The 16,767-nt window shown below is 38.3% G+C and overlaps 1 protein-coding gene across 4 annotated transcripts in view; it reads left to right on the plus strand.

Annotated features, from left to right (window-relative positions):
- Positions 1 to 16,466, plus strand: part of LOC131033827 (serine/arginine-rich splicing factor RSZ21A) — a 46,880-nt gene extending 30,414 nt beyond the window's left edge. Inside the window, exons 3-7 of one of the 4 annotated variants that reach the window (XM_057965114.2) lie at positions 14,179 to 14,267; positions 14,403 to 14,622; positions 14,987 to 15,187; positions 15,361 to 15,483; positions 15,582 to 16,185. In XM_057965114.2, the coding sequence (XP_057821097.2) occupies positions 14,179 to 14,267; positions 14,403 to 14,622; positions 14,987 to 15,187; positions 15,361 to 15,483; positions 15,582 to 15,588 (640 nt within the window). In that variant the 3' untranslated portion in view covers positions 15,589 to 16,185. Of the gene's footprint in view, positions 1 to 14,178; positions 14,268 to 14,402; positions 14,623 to 14,986; positions 15,188 to 15,360; positions 15,484 to 15,581 lie in introns of all 4 variants that reach the window. The other 3 variants (XM_057965113.2, XM_057965117.2, XM_057965115.2) reach the window with 3 other exon arrangements.
- The last annotated feature ends 301 nt before the right edge of the window (positions 16,467 to 16,767 follow it).

The following is a 16,767-nucleotide window of genomic DNA, read 5'->3' on the forward strand; positions in this document are numbered from 1 at the left end:
TGCAGCCTACAAACCCAAAGAAGACAAATAAAGAATTCACTACAGTGGCTTCAAACATTGTATGCCAAATGTTTGACAATATTCCTTGGTGTTCAAATAAGCAAAAACAGGGTCAGATTAGCCAAGGGATATTACACATTGTCCTGTTGGACTCTCTTTGTTCAAAAGTGTCTTCTGGTCAATGAGACGCAAAGCACTATGTATAGCCACAAACTTCTTTGCTCTCCTAGATTTAAGTTTCTTTCTTTCAAGAGAGTGGATGAATCTATAAGTAGGACTAGTTCCTCTTAGAAGTTGAAGAACTAGAAACTTGAGATAGCAATCAAATGGCTAGAGTGAAAGAAATCAGTCCATGGCAAGTCCACCACAAAATTGGGTCTTCCTGTGCCATAGTTGCCATAGCCATCTTGGCCGCCTCAAAATTATCCGTAAGAGTGGCAAATTTTGTCCATCCAATATGAATGATGTTGGCCTCCATAAAAATCTACATCCTTTCAATGGCCCTAAAGAACCCCGCCTTCACCTCAGCATCTTGTATGGGTGTAACGTTACCAGGCCCATGCTTGTACCACTTGGGGTTCAATGCATAGGCAGCCATGTGCAAGAGAGTGCTGAGCTCCTCCCATCTCCGATGAATGATTGGCTGAATGTTTTCATTGTCAAATGCTAATGTGGGGTCTTCTTGCACGACAACCCTCATTTGGTCAAGCATAACATCAATGCACTCATACACCTCTCCAAGGTTGGGTGCATCGACATCCCCATATCTAATGACTTGGAAAATTGGAATAATGACGGAGACTATATATTTTGCATCACCCCAAAAAGCATCACTCATCATTACATCCTTGACCCTCGTCCCCTGCTCTGTGTTGGACTTAGGCCACCGATTCCATTTTGTTGTCCTAACCATTAGTTGCAATGCCTCTTGCAACTCGAGTGTCCTTTTCAAGAGAATGAAATAAGATGCATATCTAGTCTCAACATGTTTCAAGAACTCTTTAGAGAAGCTCTTGAAGAGTGCAAGTGAATTGTGGTGGTTGTTGATAAACAATTTGCATATCTCTTAGCATCATTGACCATTGATAAACAAGGAGCCCATCAAAATATGTCTATAAGTTGTCTCAACCAATTTCCCTACAACTTTGCATACATGGGTTGCATCCGTCACTACTTGGACCACATTTTGTAGCCTCAATAACATAGGATTTGAAATTGAAAATCGACATCTTTGCGATGCCCTAAACAATCAATTGCATTCAGGAAATATGGGTCCTTTGTACACGTAACCATGATAGTGATGAGTGGACAATGCTTAATGTCCATCCACCCATCCATGATTATACTACATCCACTTTGCACCCAATATTCCTTCATTTTGTCCATTAACAATTTATCTTGGAATAGTTCTTATCCAAGATTGTGGTTCTCAACTTTGTCTCCCCTAGTGGCACATATCTAGTCTCAACATGTTTCAAGAACTCTTTAGAGAAGCTCTTGAAGAGTGCAAGTGAACTATGGTGGTTGTAGATAAGCAATTTGCACATCTCTAGCATCATTGACCATTGATAAAGAAGGAGTCCATCAAAATATGTCTATAAGTTGCCTCAATCAATTTCCCTACAACTTTGCATACATGGGCTGCATCCATCACTACTTGGACCACATTTTGTGGCCCAACCTCCTCAATAGCATAGGATTTGAAATTGAAAATCAACATCTTTGCGATGCCCTAAACAATCAATTGCCTTCAGGAAATATGGGTCCTTTGTACACGTAACCATGATATTGATGAGTGGACAATGCTTAATGTCCATCCACCCATCTCCATGATTATACTACGTCCACTTTGCACCCAATATTCCTTCATTTTGTCCATTAACAATTTATCTTGGAATAGCTCTTATCCAAGATTGTGGTTCTCAACTTTGTCCCCCCTTGGGGCACATATGAAGGTTCTCCCCTTGCTACCATCGCCATCATCTTCTTATAATAAGGATATCGAGCCACATGGAATGGAATGCCATTAGCAAAGAAGAATTTGCCAATAGCATCATCTATATAATCCTTCAATTGCACATTGAATAATTCAGCTATTGGGTTAGTGTGATGTCCCCGGTCCCTTAGTGTCTCAATAAATTAATAATATTAGACTATTTTATCCTTAGCCAAGTGTATAAGAATAAAGGGGATAAAAGATTAAATAAAAGTAAATAAAATTCATTAGACATTGAGGCCACGTTATTCATTATGGTGGGCCCCTTCAAATAAGTTACCACCTCTTAGCATTCTTATGTGATAAATAGCCTACTATTGATGGGGTCAATATTTTAATTTAAAGTTAGCCGCCACTTTTCAAATAAAGGGGAAATGAAATAAATCGGGGTTTTTTGGAAAGTATATTATCGGGTCTTCCAAGGGAAAAGGTATCGATTCATTCTTTCATTTTTGTTTGGGAAAAATTCTGCGAAACAAGTCGTGAGAAAGGAACCCAAGACGAAACCCCTGGCCAGCCAATGTCTTCTGGACAGAACCCCGAGCCAATAAAATTCTTAATACCTTGGGCAGCAAACAGAGTCCAAATCGCAGTTTGGAAGTTGAATTTGCAGAGTGTTTGGAAGTGCACATAGATCTGGTCTGAGCGGCCAGCAATATCATGAAGGCAGATCAAATTTCTTGAGGACCCATCTCACTTCATAGTACGCTGCTTGTAGGAGAAGATGTGTGAAATTACAACCAGCTTAAGCCTTATCTCAGCCTAGATTGACTCAGATCTTCAGCCACAGGGGATAATAATAAATAGCATGCTGTAGGTGAAAATCTGTGATATGCAGCTAGCGCCAGCATTGTACATTGCCTGAGTCAACTCATTTATCAGCCTGTCAATTATGGGTATAAACAGAGAATGAAAACAGTCCGGGTATGTTAACCAGTATTAATTCTAAGTTTCTGAAAATAGCAGCATAATTTCTCTTTAATAATTTCCTGGATTATTTATTCCAATAATAATACTCACAGATCTGCCGTTTCACTATTTGAATAAATTCAATAGTTTACATTCTTGGCAAATTATTTCTGTTGTATGAGCAAATGTTTATGACATTACCCAAACTCAAACAAACCTCCAAAGCAAAAACAAAAACCTCTTAAGAAACCGTGGGAAGTTTATTTCAGTTAGTAGTTGAAATTGTCAACTTGCATTTCCCTATAGCCTCTACTGCATGGGCCCCTGAAGAAGGACTTGGCATATGTGCTACTCGCCTCTGCAAAATAGAAGAACCGTGTGGCTGGCTTGGATGACCCTACGGCTTGTGTGACAAAGAAGCAGATAGAGGTGCAGCTACATTGTCTTCATTGACACCCCATAGCTTTTATATCTCAGCTCTGTATTTCAGGTTTGCTTGTTTCCCCAAAAATGTTCATGCTTTTCCACACCTTTTCTTCGGATATGAAGGAGGTGGGTATTAACTCTGGTCATGCTGCCAAAATTTTCAATGGCACAAAAGTGGCACTTCCACAACCTTGTGCCGCCAATTGTCCTAGGCTTGCTCGGTAATTTTGTTGCAAGTTGTTTCAAAGGAGGCTTACAATCAAAAGGACCCTAGCATACTCTGCCAATAATGTTGAAGGGCAATTAATAGTACTTGTAGTTGCACTCGCCATGGAGCTAGTGGTTTGGATTTCATCGTCATGGTCACCCATCTTAGTCTCAACCTTAGGTGCATAATCAGATTGTACCTCACTGTGAACTTCAACCTCATCCTCACTCATGTCATGAGAACTCTTTGCGACATTGCAATAAAAAATATAAAATTTACAATTTTATAATTCTAAAATTAAAATTCAAACTATGCATGCAAGTTGCAACAACATAATGCGAAGGATTAAGACAAAGATTTTCTTTTTGTTTTTCTTACATAAGGTCGCATGAAGCATTGAAGTAGAGAATGCAAAAAAAATCATTCTTATTCTTTGTCAACCAAGGATTTCACTTTTGTTTTTCTTACTTCAGGTTGCACGAAGCGAAGAAGCAGAAGATAAAGTTTTAGCTGAGTTTGACCCTGAAAATAAAATTTAAATTTTGATGTTGAATTACAATGTTCCACGGAGTTTCGGGAATGGGGACGACAGGGGATGCCGGGACGTGTTTCCGGTACAGGGGTACCTTTGGGTCATTTTCGGGGGGACAGCTGATAAAAAAATAGGGGGGTTTTTACAAATATAGAGAAATTTCAAATATGCATATCATAACAATGGCAAAGCATTCATCAGACATTAATACATTGCATTAGACTTGAATTGAGATTTCACAAGAGAATTGACAAACATTTTACCAAAATTCAAATGCTTTTATCAATCATTGCCAATTGTTGATGAAATAGCATCGATCGGATGAAGAAATCCTTGCCAACATATATATATATATGTATATATATATATATATGTATATATATATATATATGTATATATATATATATATATGTATATATATATATATATATATGTATATATATATATATATGTATATATATATACACGTATGTATATATATATATATATATAATATATATAATTAATTTATATTAAAAGTTGATAACTATATGTTATCGGGTTAACAATGAATAATATCCGATTGCATTTTTGTTTTGATCGGCGACTTGCTTAACATTAGTTAAGCGCCGATCATATGCTATTGGGTTACTAGACTCGATAGCATATTGGTGTCGATTCATAATGAATCGGCACCAATATGCTATCATTGCAGATACACATTGTTATCGGTTGGCAATACCGATTGTTTGGCATAAACAAAACGTTGATCGCTGTGTTAAACCCGATAAGCATACACCGATTCATATCGGTTTATTTGTAGAGGCACAATTAAGAGATGCCATGGACAGGCATGTCTCCACTATGGAGACATGTCTGCCCATGACATCTCTCTTGTAAGATATATATGTGCCTGTTATTGTTATCCAAAGGACATCGAAATTATTAATGTTCTTTCTCCACCATCTGCAATACATAGAAGATAATTAGAAAACAGAATTGATATATACTGTGAGAAATATTTGCATTGCAATACAACATCATTATACATACCTTGATTTTGAATTGATATTTGAAGAACTTTTACATGGTATCAGAGCCTCGGTAGATCGAACCTGAGGCATTCAATTTTGTGAAAAATTCAAAGTCAAGAAGATATCTAACATCACATTTCTTCAAATGGCCAGCACTATCAGATTTGAAGATAGACTCGAAGGAGGCGACAGTTTCTCATCATGGAAATTCAGAATTAAGATGATCCTAAAGGAGAATAAAGTTGAATCATTTTTAAGAGTCGAATCTAAAGAACTTGAGAATGAACCTGACAAAACAACATGGATCGAGGGTAATGAAAAGGCCATCAAGATCATAGTTGACAGAGTGAGAAACAATATTATGCCAATCATAAAGAAACATGAGACTGCCTATCATATGTTCAAGGCACTCGAAAATGCATTTGAGATAACCAATGCAAGCAGAACCTTGGCTCTAAAAAGAGAGATAAATCATATAAGTATGATAAAAAGGGAGTCAATCAATGCCTACTTCATGCGGATATCTACCCTAAGGGATGAACTAGCAACACTTGGATATGAAATCCAAAGTAAAGAGTTAACACTCATTGCTCTAGATGGGTTACCTAGTGTCTGGGAAACATTCGTTCAAGGCATCAATGCAAGGGCTAAATATCCAAATTTTGAGAGGCTAAGAGCGGATTGTCTTCAAGAAGAATCAAGGTTGAATAAGAAAGGGATCAAGCATAAGAATATAGATGAAGATCTTCAAGCTCTAAACGCCAACTCTAATAAGAAAAGAAAGAAGAAACAATTCAAGAAGAGGAAAGGACATCAAGGCAAGAATACCTCCAAGAAGGATCTCTCTCATATTCAATGCTTCAGGTGTGACAAGTTCGGGCACTATGTTGCTAAATGTCCTGAAAGATCTAAACAAGCTACATTTGTCAAAGTTGGAAAGTCAAAGGACGAAGATGATTCCGAGAAATATGTGTTCTACTCGGCACTTTCAAACCAAGTATCAAACAAGGCTAACTCATGGGTGATTGACAGTGGCTCATCCAGACATATTACAGGGTTCAAAGAAGTGTTAGACTCCATGATAGAGGAGACCGATGAGGAAGTAACAATCGGAGATGACTTTGCATATCCAGTCAGAGGAATTGGAACCTGCATCATCAGATCGAAGTCATGCTTATCATTACAGCTTACAAGAGTACTATGTCCCAGGCATCAAGAGGAACCTAGTCTCCATCTCAACACTAGAGGATAATGGGTATAGGGTGACCTTCATGGACAACAAAGTGTTGGCTTGGCCAAAGAATTCGTCCATCAAGAAAGCCAAAGCCATTGGTCAAAGACAAGGTTACTTATATGAGCTATGCACAGAGCCCAACTTGGCCCTAATCCATGAAGTTGCAGATGCTAATGAAGTTTGGCATAGAAGACTAGGTCACCTGAATTTCAGAGCTTTATCATCTATGGAAAACCTTGTCACAGGTTTACCCAAGTTAAAGCAATATCATTCAGGGGCATGCAAGGGATGTGCCCTAGGTAAAAATACTAAGGGCTCTTTTCAAAATAGTACTAGGAAAACAAGTAATGTTTTAGAATTAGTCCACTCTGATGTATGTGGACCTATGTCAGTACCCTCTTAAGGGGGATTTTCGTATTATGTAATATTTGTGGATGACTACTCTAGAAAAACTTGGATCTACTTTCTGAAATGTGAAGAATTAGAAGAGATCCTTAATAAGTTTAAATAATTTAAAACCCTAACAGAAAACTTCTCAGGTAATAAAGTTAAAACCCTAAGAACTGACAATGTGGGGGAATACACCTCAGATCTATTTAAAGATTTTTTGTAAAAATGCTGGGATTAAGAGGGAGTTTATTGTACCTTATAATCCTCAACAAAATGGGGTAGCTGAGAGGAAAAATAGGACAATTGTAGAAGCTGCCAAATCTATTCTTCTTGATCAAAACCTAGATACCCATCTTTAGGCAGAAGCCTCCTGCACTACCGTGTATATCCAAAATAGATGTCCTCACTCCTATATTGAAGATAAAACTCCCGAGGAAGTTTTTACTAAAACAAAGCCAGATATTAGCCATCTTAGAATATTTGGATGCCTTGTTTATATCCATGTACCTAAAGAGAAAAGGTTAAAACTAGAGCCTTCAGGAAAAAGGGGAATATTTGTTGGGTATAGTGAAACCTCCAAGGCCTATAGAATCTACATACCTAGTCAGAGGCATATTGAACTTAGTAGGGATGTAATATTTGAAGAAGACTTAGCCTTCATAAAAGCCCAAAGTTATATAGAACCTGAAGTCCATGTTCCTGCTCCTAGCATAGATGAAGATCCTGCTTTTGAGTTTCAAAGGGAGAATCTTGAGGAAAATGAAGGTGAAATTCAAAACCCACCTAGAGAAAATCTCAAGAAAAGACCACTATGGACCACCAAAACTGTAGAAGAAGCTCATAAGTATGCTGCCCCTTCAGGAACCTTCAGAGAAAGCAAAAGGCCTAACAGATTCACCAGCTATGTTGCCCTCATGAATGACCTTTCAAAAGCTGAACCTACCAATGTATCAGATGCACTTAAACATCAAGTATGGAAGGATGCCATGTCTGATGAATACTAGTCCATTGTAGGAAATGATGTTTGGGAGATTGTTCCCAGGCTAGTTGGAAAATCTGTTGTATCTTCCTAATGGCTCTTCAAGATCAAACATGCTCCAGATGGCAGCATTGAGAAACAGAAGGCCAGATTTGTAGCCAGAGGGTTCTCACAAAAGGAAGGAATTGATTACGAAGAAACCTTTGCACCTGTGGCCAGATACACCTCAGTAAGAGTAGTCTTAGCCATTGCCGCAACAAAAGGATGGAAAGTACATCAGATGGATGTAAAGACAACATTTCTTAATGGAAAGATTGCAGAAGAAGTATATCTAGAGCAACTTGAAGGATTTGAGATTCATAATGCAGAGTCTCATGTGTGTAGACTCAAGAAAGCTCTTTATGGGCTTAAACAGGCTTCCAGGGCCTGGTATGAAAGAATTGATACTTATCTCACGGGGCTAGGTTTTTCAAAGAATGATGCAGATCCAAATCTTTACTATAAACAAAACAAAGGTGATATGTTGATATTGATTCTATATGTTGATGATTTGTTAATCACAGGTGAAGATCACCTCATAGATCAATGCAAGAATGACCTTGCTAAAGAATTTGACATGAAGGACTTGGGACTCCTTCATTACTTCCTAGGATTAGAAGTATGGCAAAATTTTGATGGCATCATACTAAACCAGGGTAAGTATACCTTGGACATTTTGAAGAGATTTGGATGTTAAAATGTAGACCTATGACTTCTCCGATGGAAACAAACCTTCATAGACTTAAGGAAGCAGCAATAGAATCACAACCCACAAATCCTACTCTATACAGACAAATGATTGGGTCCCTGATGTATTTGGTAAATACAAGACCAGATATCTGTTACGCAGTTAATGCTTTGAGTCAGTTTATGTGTGAACCAAAGGAGATACACCTGGTAGCAGTAAAACACATCATGAGATATCTACAAGGTACTTTAAATCTTGGTCTCATGTATAAGAGAGTTGATTTGGATTTACATGGATTCATAGATTCAGATTGGGCTGGAAGTGTATATGACAGGAAAAGCACCTCAGGATGTTGCTTCAATTTAGGTTCAGCCATGATATCAGGATTAGCAGAAAACAGTCATTAGTAGCACAGAGTTCCACTGAGGCCGAGTATATTGCAGCTTCCATGGCTTCTTGAGAGGCAGTATGGCTTAGGAAGTTGCTTGTAGGGTTATTTGGTGAACCAATGAAACATACAGTTATTCATTGTGACAACCAGGGTTGCATAAAACTCTTAGTGAATCCGGTGTTTCATGACAGATCCAAACATATTGAGATTCCATACCCTTATGTGCGAGATATGGTAGACAGGAATGTGATCCAGTTGGAATACATATGTACAGGGGACCAGACAGCAGATATTCTTACCAAACCACTTTCTAGGGTGAAAGTTGAGCACTTCAGAAAAGGTCTTGGTATGATTGAAAGGTAATTTGCTTCGTAATCTGTACTTATATATTAATAAAGATGTTTAATGTGTAAACTTCTTTGTCATGCTATGACTTTTATGGGCTCCACCCCTTGTGTACATTTCTAAGAGGTGACGATCTCTCAGATAATGGACACTTGTATGTAGACATTATAAGGTGACGATCTTATAATGATCAAACCAGATATCATGTGTGATTCTTGGTATGTTATGGATGTGCCATAATTATATTGTGGTAAAGACATTTTGAAATGTCAGCGCACATACCACAATTTGGATAAAATGAGGATTTAATTATTCTCGTGTTTTTATCCTTAGTATTGCAAATTGCAATACCGATATCACGTGCTTAAGTGATATCTTGTCATCAAAAGTTATTGTGGTGAACTTTTGTATCACGTGCTTAGGTGATATGATTTTTGTATCACATGTTTAGGTGATATTTCATATCATGTGTTTGAGTGATATGATCCTCTGTAGAGTGAGATTATGAGACTCCATAAGGAATCCTGACCATCATGAGTCACGTGCTTAGGTGATATGATTTTTGTATCACATGTTTAGGTGATACTTCATATCATGTGTTTGAGTGATATGATCCTCTGTAGAGTGAGATTATGAGACTCCATGAGGAATCCTGACCATCACGAGAAATGTGATGCTAGATATGTTGTCATTCATCTTCTCGAGCTAAGAGGGAGTGTTGATGAAATAGCATCGATCAGATGAAGAAATCCTTGCCAAGAAATATATATATATATATATATATATATATATATATATACATGTGTATATATGTATATATACACATGTATATATACATATATATAATATATATAATTAATTTATATTAAAAGTTGATAACTATATGTTATCGGGTTAACAATGAATAATATCCGATTGCGCTTTTGTTTTGATCGGCGACTTGCTTAACATTAGTTAAGCGTTGATCATATGCTATCGGGTTACTAGACCCGATAGCATATTGGTGTCGATTCATAATGAATCAGCACCAATATGCTATCGGGCTATTAACCCGATAGCATACATTGCAGATTCACATTGTTATCGGTTGGCAATACCGATCGTTTGGCATAAACAAAACATCGATTGCTGTGTTAAACCCGATAAGCATGCACCGATTCATATTGGTTTATTTGTAGAGGCACAATTAAGAGATGCTATGGACAGGCATGTCTCCACGTTGTCTGCCCATGACATCTCTCTTGTAAGATATATATGCGCCTGTTATTGTTATCCAAAGGACATCAAAATTATTAATGTTCTTTCTCCACCATCGTCAATACATAGAAGATAATTAGAAAACAGAATTGATATATGCTGTGAGAAATATTTGCATTGCAATACAACACCATTATACATACCTTGATTTTGAATTGAAATTTGAAGAACTTTTACACCAACATATGTCATAAACATCCATAACTATGAGATGACATAAACTGTAAATAGAAAAGTTAAAACATAGAAGTCCATAATCAGCTGTCTATCATAATGTCAAGACTCAGGATAAACTAGGAAAATATATGGCTGTCCATAAGCAGCACATGGTAGGTCTAAGACTAAGAGTCTAAATCAAGATCAGAGCTAGAGTCTCTGTCCGAGTCACTATCAATATGAGGGGCTGCCTCCTCAACCAATGGAACCCCAAGCAATCTTTGAGGTGTCTCGTCGTCCTCAACTTGCATAGCATCTTTAGGATTGACATCCCAACGTAAAGCTGGAGTCCGGCGATCTTGTAGCCGCAATGCATTGTGAACAACCACTAACTTCTCTGTTCGTCTAGAGGTAAGGTGACTCCTCTTGACTGATTGGATGAAGCTATGTGTGGACCAATTCCTCTCTGTAGCAAAGGAACTGGACCAATTCCTCTTTCACCTGCTGTTCACTCCTTAACCAGCTGCTTCTTCTCTTCTTGCTGCTCTTTTCCTATTTTGCAAATGTCAAAATGAGTGTCTTTTTCTTCCTTTAGTTTGTTTTATGCATTAGATTAGGGTTTGTTATATTTTAATGTTTATTTGGGGTCTTGGTGGGGCCAGCCAAACCTCTATTGTAAATTAAAAATGTGTTTATTTATTTATTTTGGACATAAAAATTCTGGGCAATAGGGGACGGCCAGCTGTCTCGGGGACAATTAGGGGATGCCAGCTGTCCTGGGGACAATTAGGCGTCCCCTGGCTGTCCCGGGGACAGCTGGCCGTCCCCTAGGCGTCCCTTGGCTGTCCCGGGGATAGCTGGCCGTCCCCTGCCGTCCCCTACTGCCCAACAGCCGTCCCTGAAACGTCCCTGTGTTTTCGCCAATAAGGGGACGCTTAGGAAACGGCAAATTCCCGTCCCCACTCCTCGGTACGGGTATGAGGGAAAAAGGGAAGGGGATGCATCCCCGTGGAACATAGTGTTGAAACTTGATGATAATATGAACAATGAACAATGAACATTGCAATGAATCATTGAATATGCACTTGCAGCCATGTCTATGAAATGATGAATAAAATTAAATTTTGAAAATAAAACTAATATAAAAACAAAAAAAGCTCAAAAAAATTATAGAATATTACCTTATGCTTGGAAAATCCTTCCAACTGGGTGTAGAATTGCTCTCCTTCCTCTTCTTCTTGCTTCTTCTCACCCCTTTTGTACTTGCAACACCTCAATCACACTCTTTCACTCCTTCACTCACTCTTTTGCTCCTCTTCAACCTAGCTGTTGAAATGAGGTTGTGAGTAAAAATGAGGGATTTGGAGTGTTGAATAGAGTTTAGGAGGCACTAGTGGGGCCCATTGGCCGTTAGGCATCAGCCTTGGGCTCTGTTACCATAAAATATTTTAGATTTTTTATTTTTTGTCACTTTTGGCGTGATTGGCCATGGGTGCTTTTGGGCTTTCTCGAGATGGTCAAGGGACGTCTAGGTCTACAGGACATCTTGGAGACATCTAAGTGTCCCCGCCATCTCATTGGCATCCCCAAGGTACTTTAGAGGTGGCACGGCCTTCCCCGTGTGCCCATGTCCAGGAGACGTCTCTGTCCTAGAAACGCTAGGATTTTGAAGGGGGGGCGCATTCCCGTGGAACAGTGCTTTTGGTTAAAGTTTGAACAATGAAGTGGGAATTTAAAATTATTGCCGTTAGTGTTATGTATTATATACTAAGTTACCAATTCGTCCAAGATGTATGCCGTATCCAGGTACGATACGTTTCAGATTCTGAATCATTTTGGAATCCCTGTGGATTCGGATAGGGTTCTTTCATTTTTCTCCTGAAACGCTTCTACGTTTTCAACCACGAATCCGTCACGTTTTTTTTTCGAATCAAAGTCGGACATGATTTTCGAATGTTTTTTTTCCAATTTTCAGAATGAAAACGGGTCATGTAAACCGTAAAAGGCTAAAACAAAAAGTTAGAAAACACATTTTTTTGTTTTCCCGTGTTGCGGCAGATAGCAAGAAGAAAGGGCACAATTTGGGCACAAACTGAGCACGACGCAGGCGAACAAGGCACAACGTAGGCACACTTTCTCCTGTTCTGCAGTGAGAGCAGCCATTTTTCTTTTGCGGCAAGAACAAACATGGGGAAATATCTAGATCATCTCTTCATCTATCAGTCAAGCTCCCTAATCTGCTACATTGGATCATCTCCCCCAATTATTATTGTTAGGAGAGCTTACCCCTCTTCCTCCTTTGTCGGGAGAATGCTACCTACTATAGACGGATGGGTCACTCATTTTGGCTTCACCTAAATATGATCAATTTTTTTGTCCTACTATAGAAGGGGGGGTGAGCTTATTTATGCCTCCTCTTAATTTACCTCTAAGTTATTATGCCTACTATAGATGGATGGGCTCTCAGTTTTGGCTTTGCCAAAATACTTTCAAGTGGTTTGATATAGCACATGTAATGTCCTGTTTTAGAATTTCTTTATTTTTGCTTTAAATAAATATCCCACACTCACAATAGGGCTTAGCATAATTAATTACAAATATCATTTTATTCTTATATTATAATTTTGATATAAATTTCAGATTTAAAATTTATAGTATTATTTTGAAAATATAAAACTTATTTTTGAATATTTGCTGCAATTCTTCTTACACTTAACAGCTACTTCTTTTGTAGAAATGCCTTTAAACATTTCTGCTAAAGTTGGGGTTTTCATCCACTAACTCAAAGAGGAAATTAAGGGTTTACGTTCTTGAATTTCTGATCTATGAGAGGTTTTGTCCTCAAAATTGCTGAATCTTTAATTCATACTCCATGAAGGAAAAAATAAATAATTATATCTGCTGATGCCCTTCCTTCCCCTAGATTTATCTTCTTATATACCTCTTTTCTTCAATGGTCATAACCCTTCGGGCGCCTCTTGACCATTAGTTCATTATTATTTATTCTGTTTGGAAAGAAATTGCAGCTGTACAAGTAATCGCTTCATTATAATTTCTAATTGTGGATTGCCTGTTGCTTTAACTTCTGCCTAGTATTAACTTGCATTTTTTAATTGGTTTAATTAATATTCAATATTAAGACCTGCTGGGATCGATGGGCATATTATTTAATTGAGATTGTTTGAATTTAGGCAGGGACATGACAGCTCACCCCTCTCATTTGTTGGGATAGTGCTGCCTGCTATAGATTAATGGATCCTTAATTCACAAAAATGAAGAGATGAGCTACTAAAGAAATTTGAAAGCTTTCTGTGTCTGTATTGACTGCTATATTATAAGAAGGTTTTAGGTTTTCTGTAGGGATTAATAATTACTAATGAGTTTGTAAATTTTGTTGAACTTAAATTTTACTCAGGGATGTTGGCTTTAACTGATTGTTTTTGTGTTTTCTGTTATAGTGCTTGTTTTTTAATTGACAACGTTGTCATCCTACTGTCTGTAGTCTGTACTGTGTCACTATTCTTGATATGTTTCTGATTTTGTCTTTTTTAATTATATTGTCTTGAAGTGTGTCAATTGTTTAATTTTTCATACATTTTTGATAAACCAATGCAGTGTCTGGGTTGCAAGGAAGCCTCCAGGCTATGCATTTATAGAGTTTGATGACCGACGAGATGCAGTGGATGCAATTCGTGGGCTAAATGGTATGATTTTTCTTATTGTGGAGCTGTTATTATACCTCACTGTTGTCCTCAAAACAGTTTTTGGCATCAATTTCTGATGCTTTAGCAATAACTGTTGTAATCTGTTTTAACTTCTACATTTGTTAATTTATACAGGCAAGAATGGGTGGAGAGTTGAGATGTCTCGGAGTTCAAGAGGGGGAGGAGGTGGTGGTCGTGGTCGTGGTGGTGGGGATGATCTTAAGTGCTATGAGTGTGGTGAGCCTGGCCACTTTGCACGCGAATGTCGATTGCGTATAGGTGCTGGAGGCTTAGGCAGTGGCCGTCGTCGAAGCCCCAGTCCTCGCTACAGGCGTAGCCCAAGCTATGGGCGCAGGTAAATAATGCTGTCTGACTTCACAATCAATTTTTATTTTCCAAAATAGAAGTAGCCCAAAGCCATGGGTGCAGTAAACTGTGCTGTTAACAATATGCCAGCTATTTATGATGGTAAGGTTGACTCATGTCCTGGATTTTTAGGTTTTTAAAACCAATTCATTCTTGTAAGATGTGCTGGTGGTTGTATGTTCGTTTGCGATTTTTATTTATGGCTTTTGCATATTTCAATTTTCTATGCATTGTTGGTTGGGTTCTGTGCATGATGGATAATGGATGGATGGTACATCTAGACTTTGGGTGTACAAACATGGCTTATCTATTGCCAATGGTAAATATCTTAATTATGATTATTATTATTCTAGTGTGAGAAGCCCTAGGTATAGTCCTGGTGTTTATGGTACATTGGCAACTGGGAGGCAACGCTTAAGCTACAGCCCAAGTTATGACAATCGTCACTACAGTGCCAGCCCAGGCTATGGAGGTAGCAGCAACAGAAGAAGAATTCAAAGCCCATCATATAGCCCCTATCAGGGAGGCTATGGGGATGGTTATAAATATGGGAGGTATGGCTGGAACAGTCCGGTTTTCGACCTGCAGGGAATCACTGATATGTGCAGAAGGCATAGGGGCTATATGAGATTGAAATGCACTTTATTATAGTTTTTTTTTTAAGTGTTGTAGTTAGTTAATCTTCAAGCTCCATTGTCACTCATGCATATAATTCGTTTGTACACAGGAGTCGCAGCCCTCGTCGAAGTTACTCTCCAAGACGCCGTAGCTACTCACCACGACGGGGGCGAAGTTACAGCAGGTCACCTCCGCTTCGTCGTGATCGTCGGGTGTCTCCATATGCTAATGGGTATGCGATAATTGTTCACTTAGTACAGTAGGCTATAATTGTTCAGCTTGATTAGTTCTGTGCTATTTTCTCTCCACTAATGTTTAAAAACTGTTAAGTTGGTGAATGCAGGAGCCCTCTTCTGAGAGATCGGTACCGTAGTCGTAGCTGAAGAAGTGGAAGGATTTTATAAGATTTGGAGACATGTAGTTTTACATCAATGATGTATACAGTAGTGTACTGCCCTTATGGACTGGATCTTTGGAGATCAAAATCTGGCACAGTAATCAGTCTGCATGCTCTGTTGATAATTGGCAGTTTTTTAAGCTCAATCGCACACTGTTTTTAATTAGCATCTGGTTGGTAACTACTGGCTCAACAGAGGGATAGGCTGCTTGATGTAGAGTTGGACTATTGTTTCAGCCTATTTCTTCGGTCTTCACAGTAGATGGTCTCTTCGGCTGCCTGCCATTTGGATAAGTTTCTTTCCTGTTTTTGCCCTTATGTTTTTTCTTTTAAACATAATCTTTTATAATGAGAATCATATTTTTCTGGTTGACGTATTAAACAAATTGAAGTAAAATGGTTGTAAAATGTTGGCATGATGAACTGTTGAGAGAAATCTCACTAAGGCCTTTTAACTTGTTTCTGTGTTCTGAGGTGTGATCTTGCTAAAAAACGGCATGGCACGGAACTGCTCTGCTCCTTCTCCTTGCTTGGGTAGTCTGACTCTCTGCCCCATGTTATCTCTGGATAGTGTGCCTCTTCGGTCCTTCTGGTTTCCTCATTTGCATCACTACTGCAATTTGAAGTTCACAAGATCTTGGAAGTTTGGTTATCATCATGATTAGGCTCTTCAACGAAAAATTACTTCTTGCCATGTGATCTTTAAGGGTGCGATACAAAGAGGAGGTAGGTGTGTAATGTATTCGAAAGGAAAATGAACTTGTTTATCATTCACGCTTTCCTTGAATGTAAGATCCCTTTTATGATTGTCGTCACTACCCGTTGAGCCTCTAAATCACGAGAATAAGACAATTCTAGGCTGTTGGTAAAAAGAAAGGATAGAAATTAGTTTTCTTGTGCACATAAACTTGATACTGAAATGTGTCCATAACGAGTAGTATGTCTGTGCAAACCCCTTCTAGGAAAGGGGTACAACAACTTTCATTAGCTTCAGTTGAAGCTATTAGTTACACTAGTGCATCAATTATGCTAAATTGACTTCTGATTAATGCCTGATTGTTGATTTGGTCACTTATTTGACGTATGGAGTCTGATGTGTTCTTACCTGCTATCTTAGGT

Source organism: Cryptomeria japonica, chromosome 5 (genome assembly GCF_030272615.1).
Source record: "Cryptomeria japonica chromosome 5, Sugi_1.0, whole genome shotgun sequence".
NCBI lineage: Eukaryota > Viridiplantae > Streptophyta > Pinopsida > Cupressales > Cupressaceae > Cryptomeria > Cryptomeria japonica.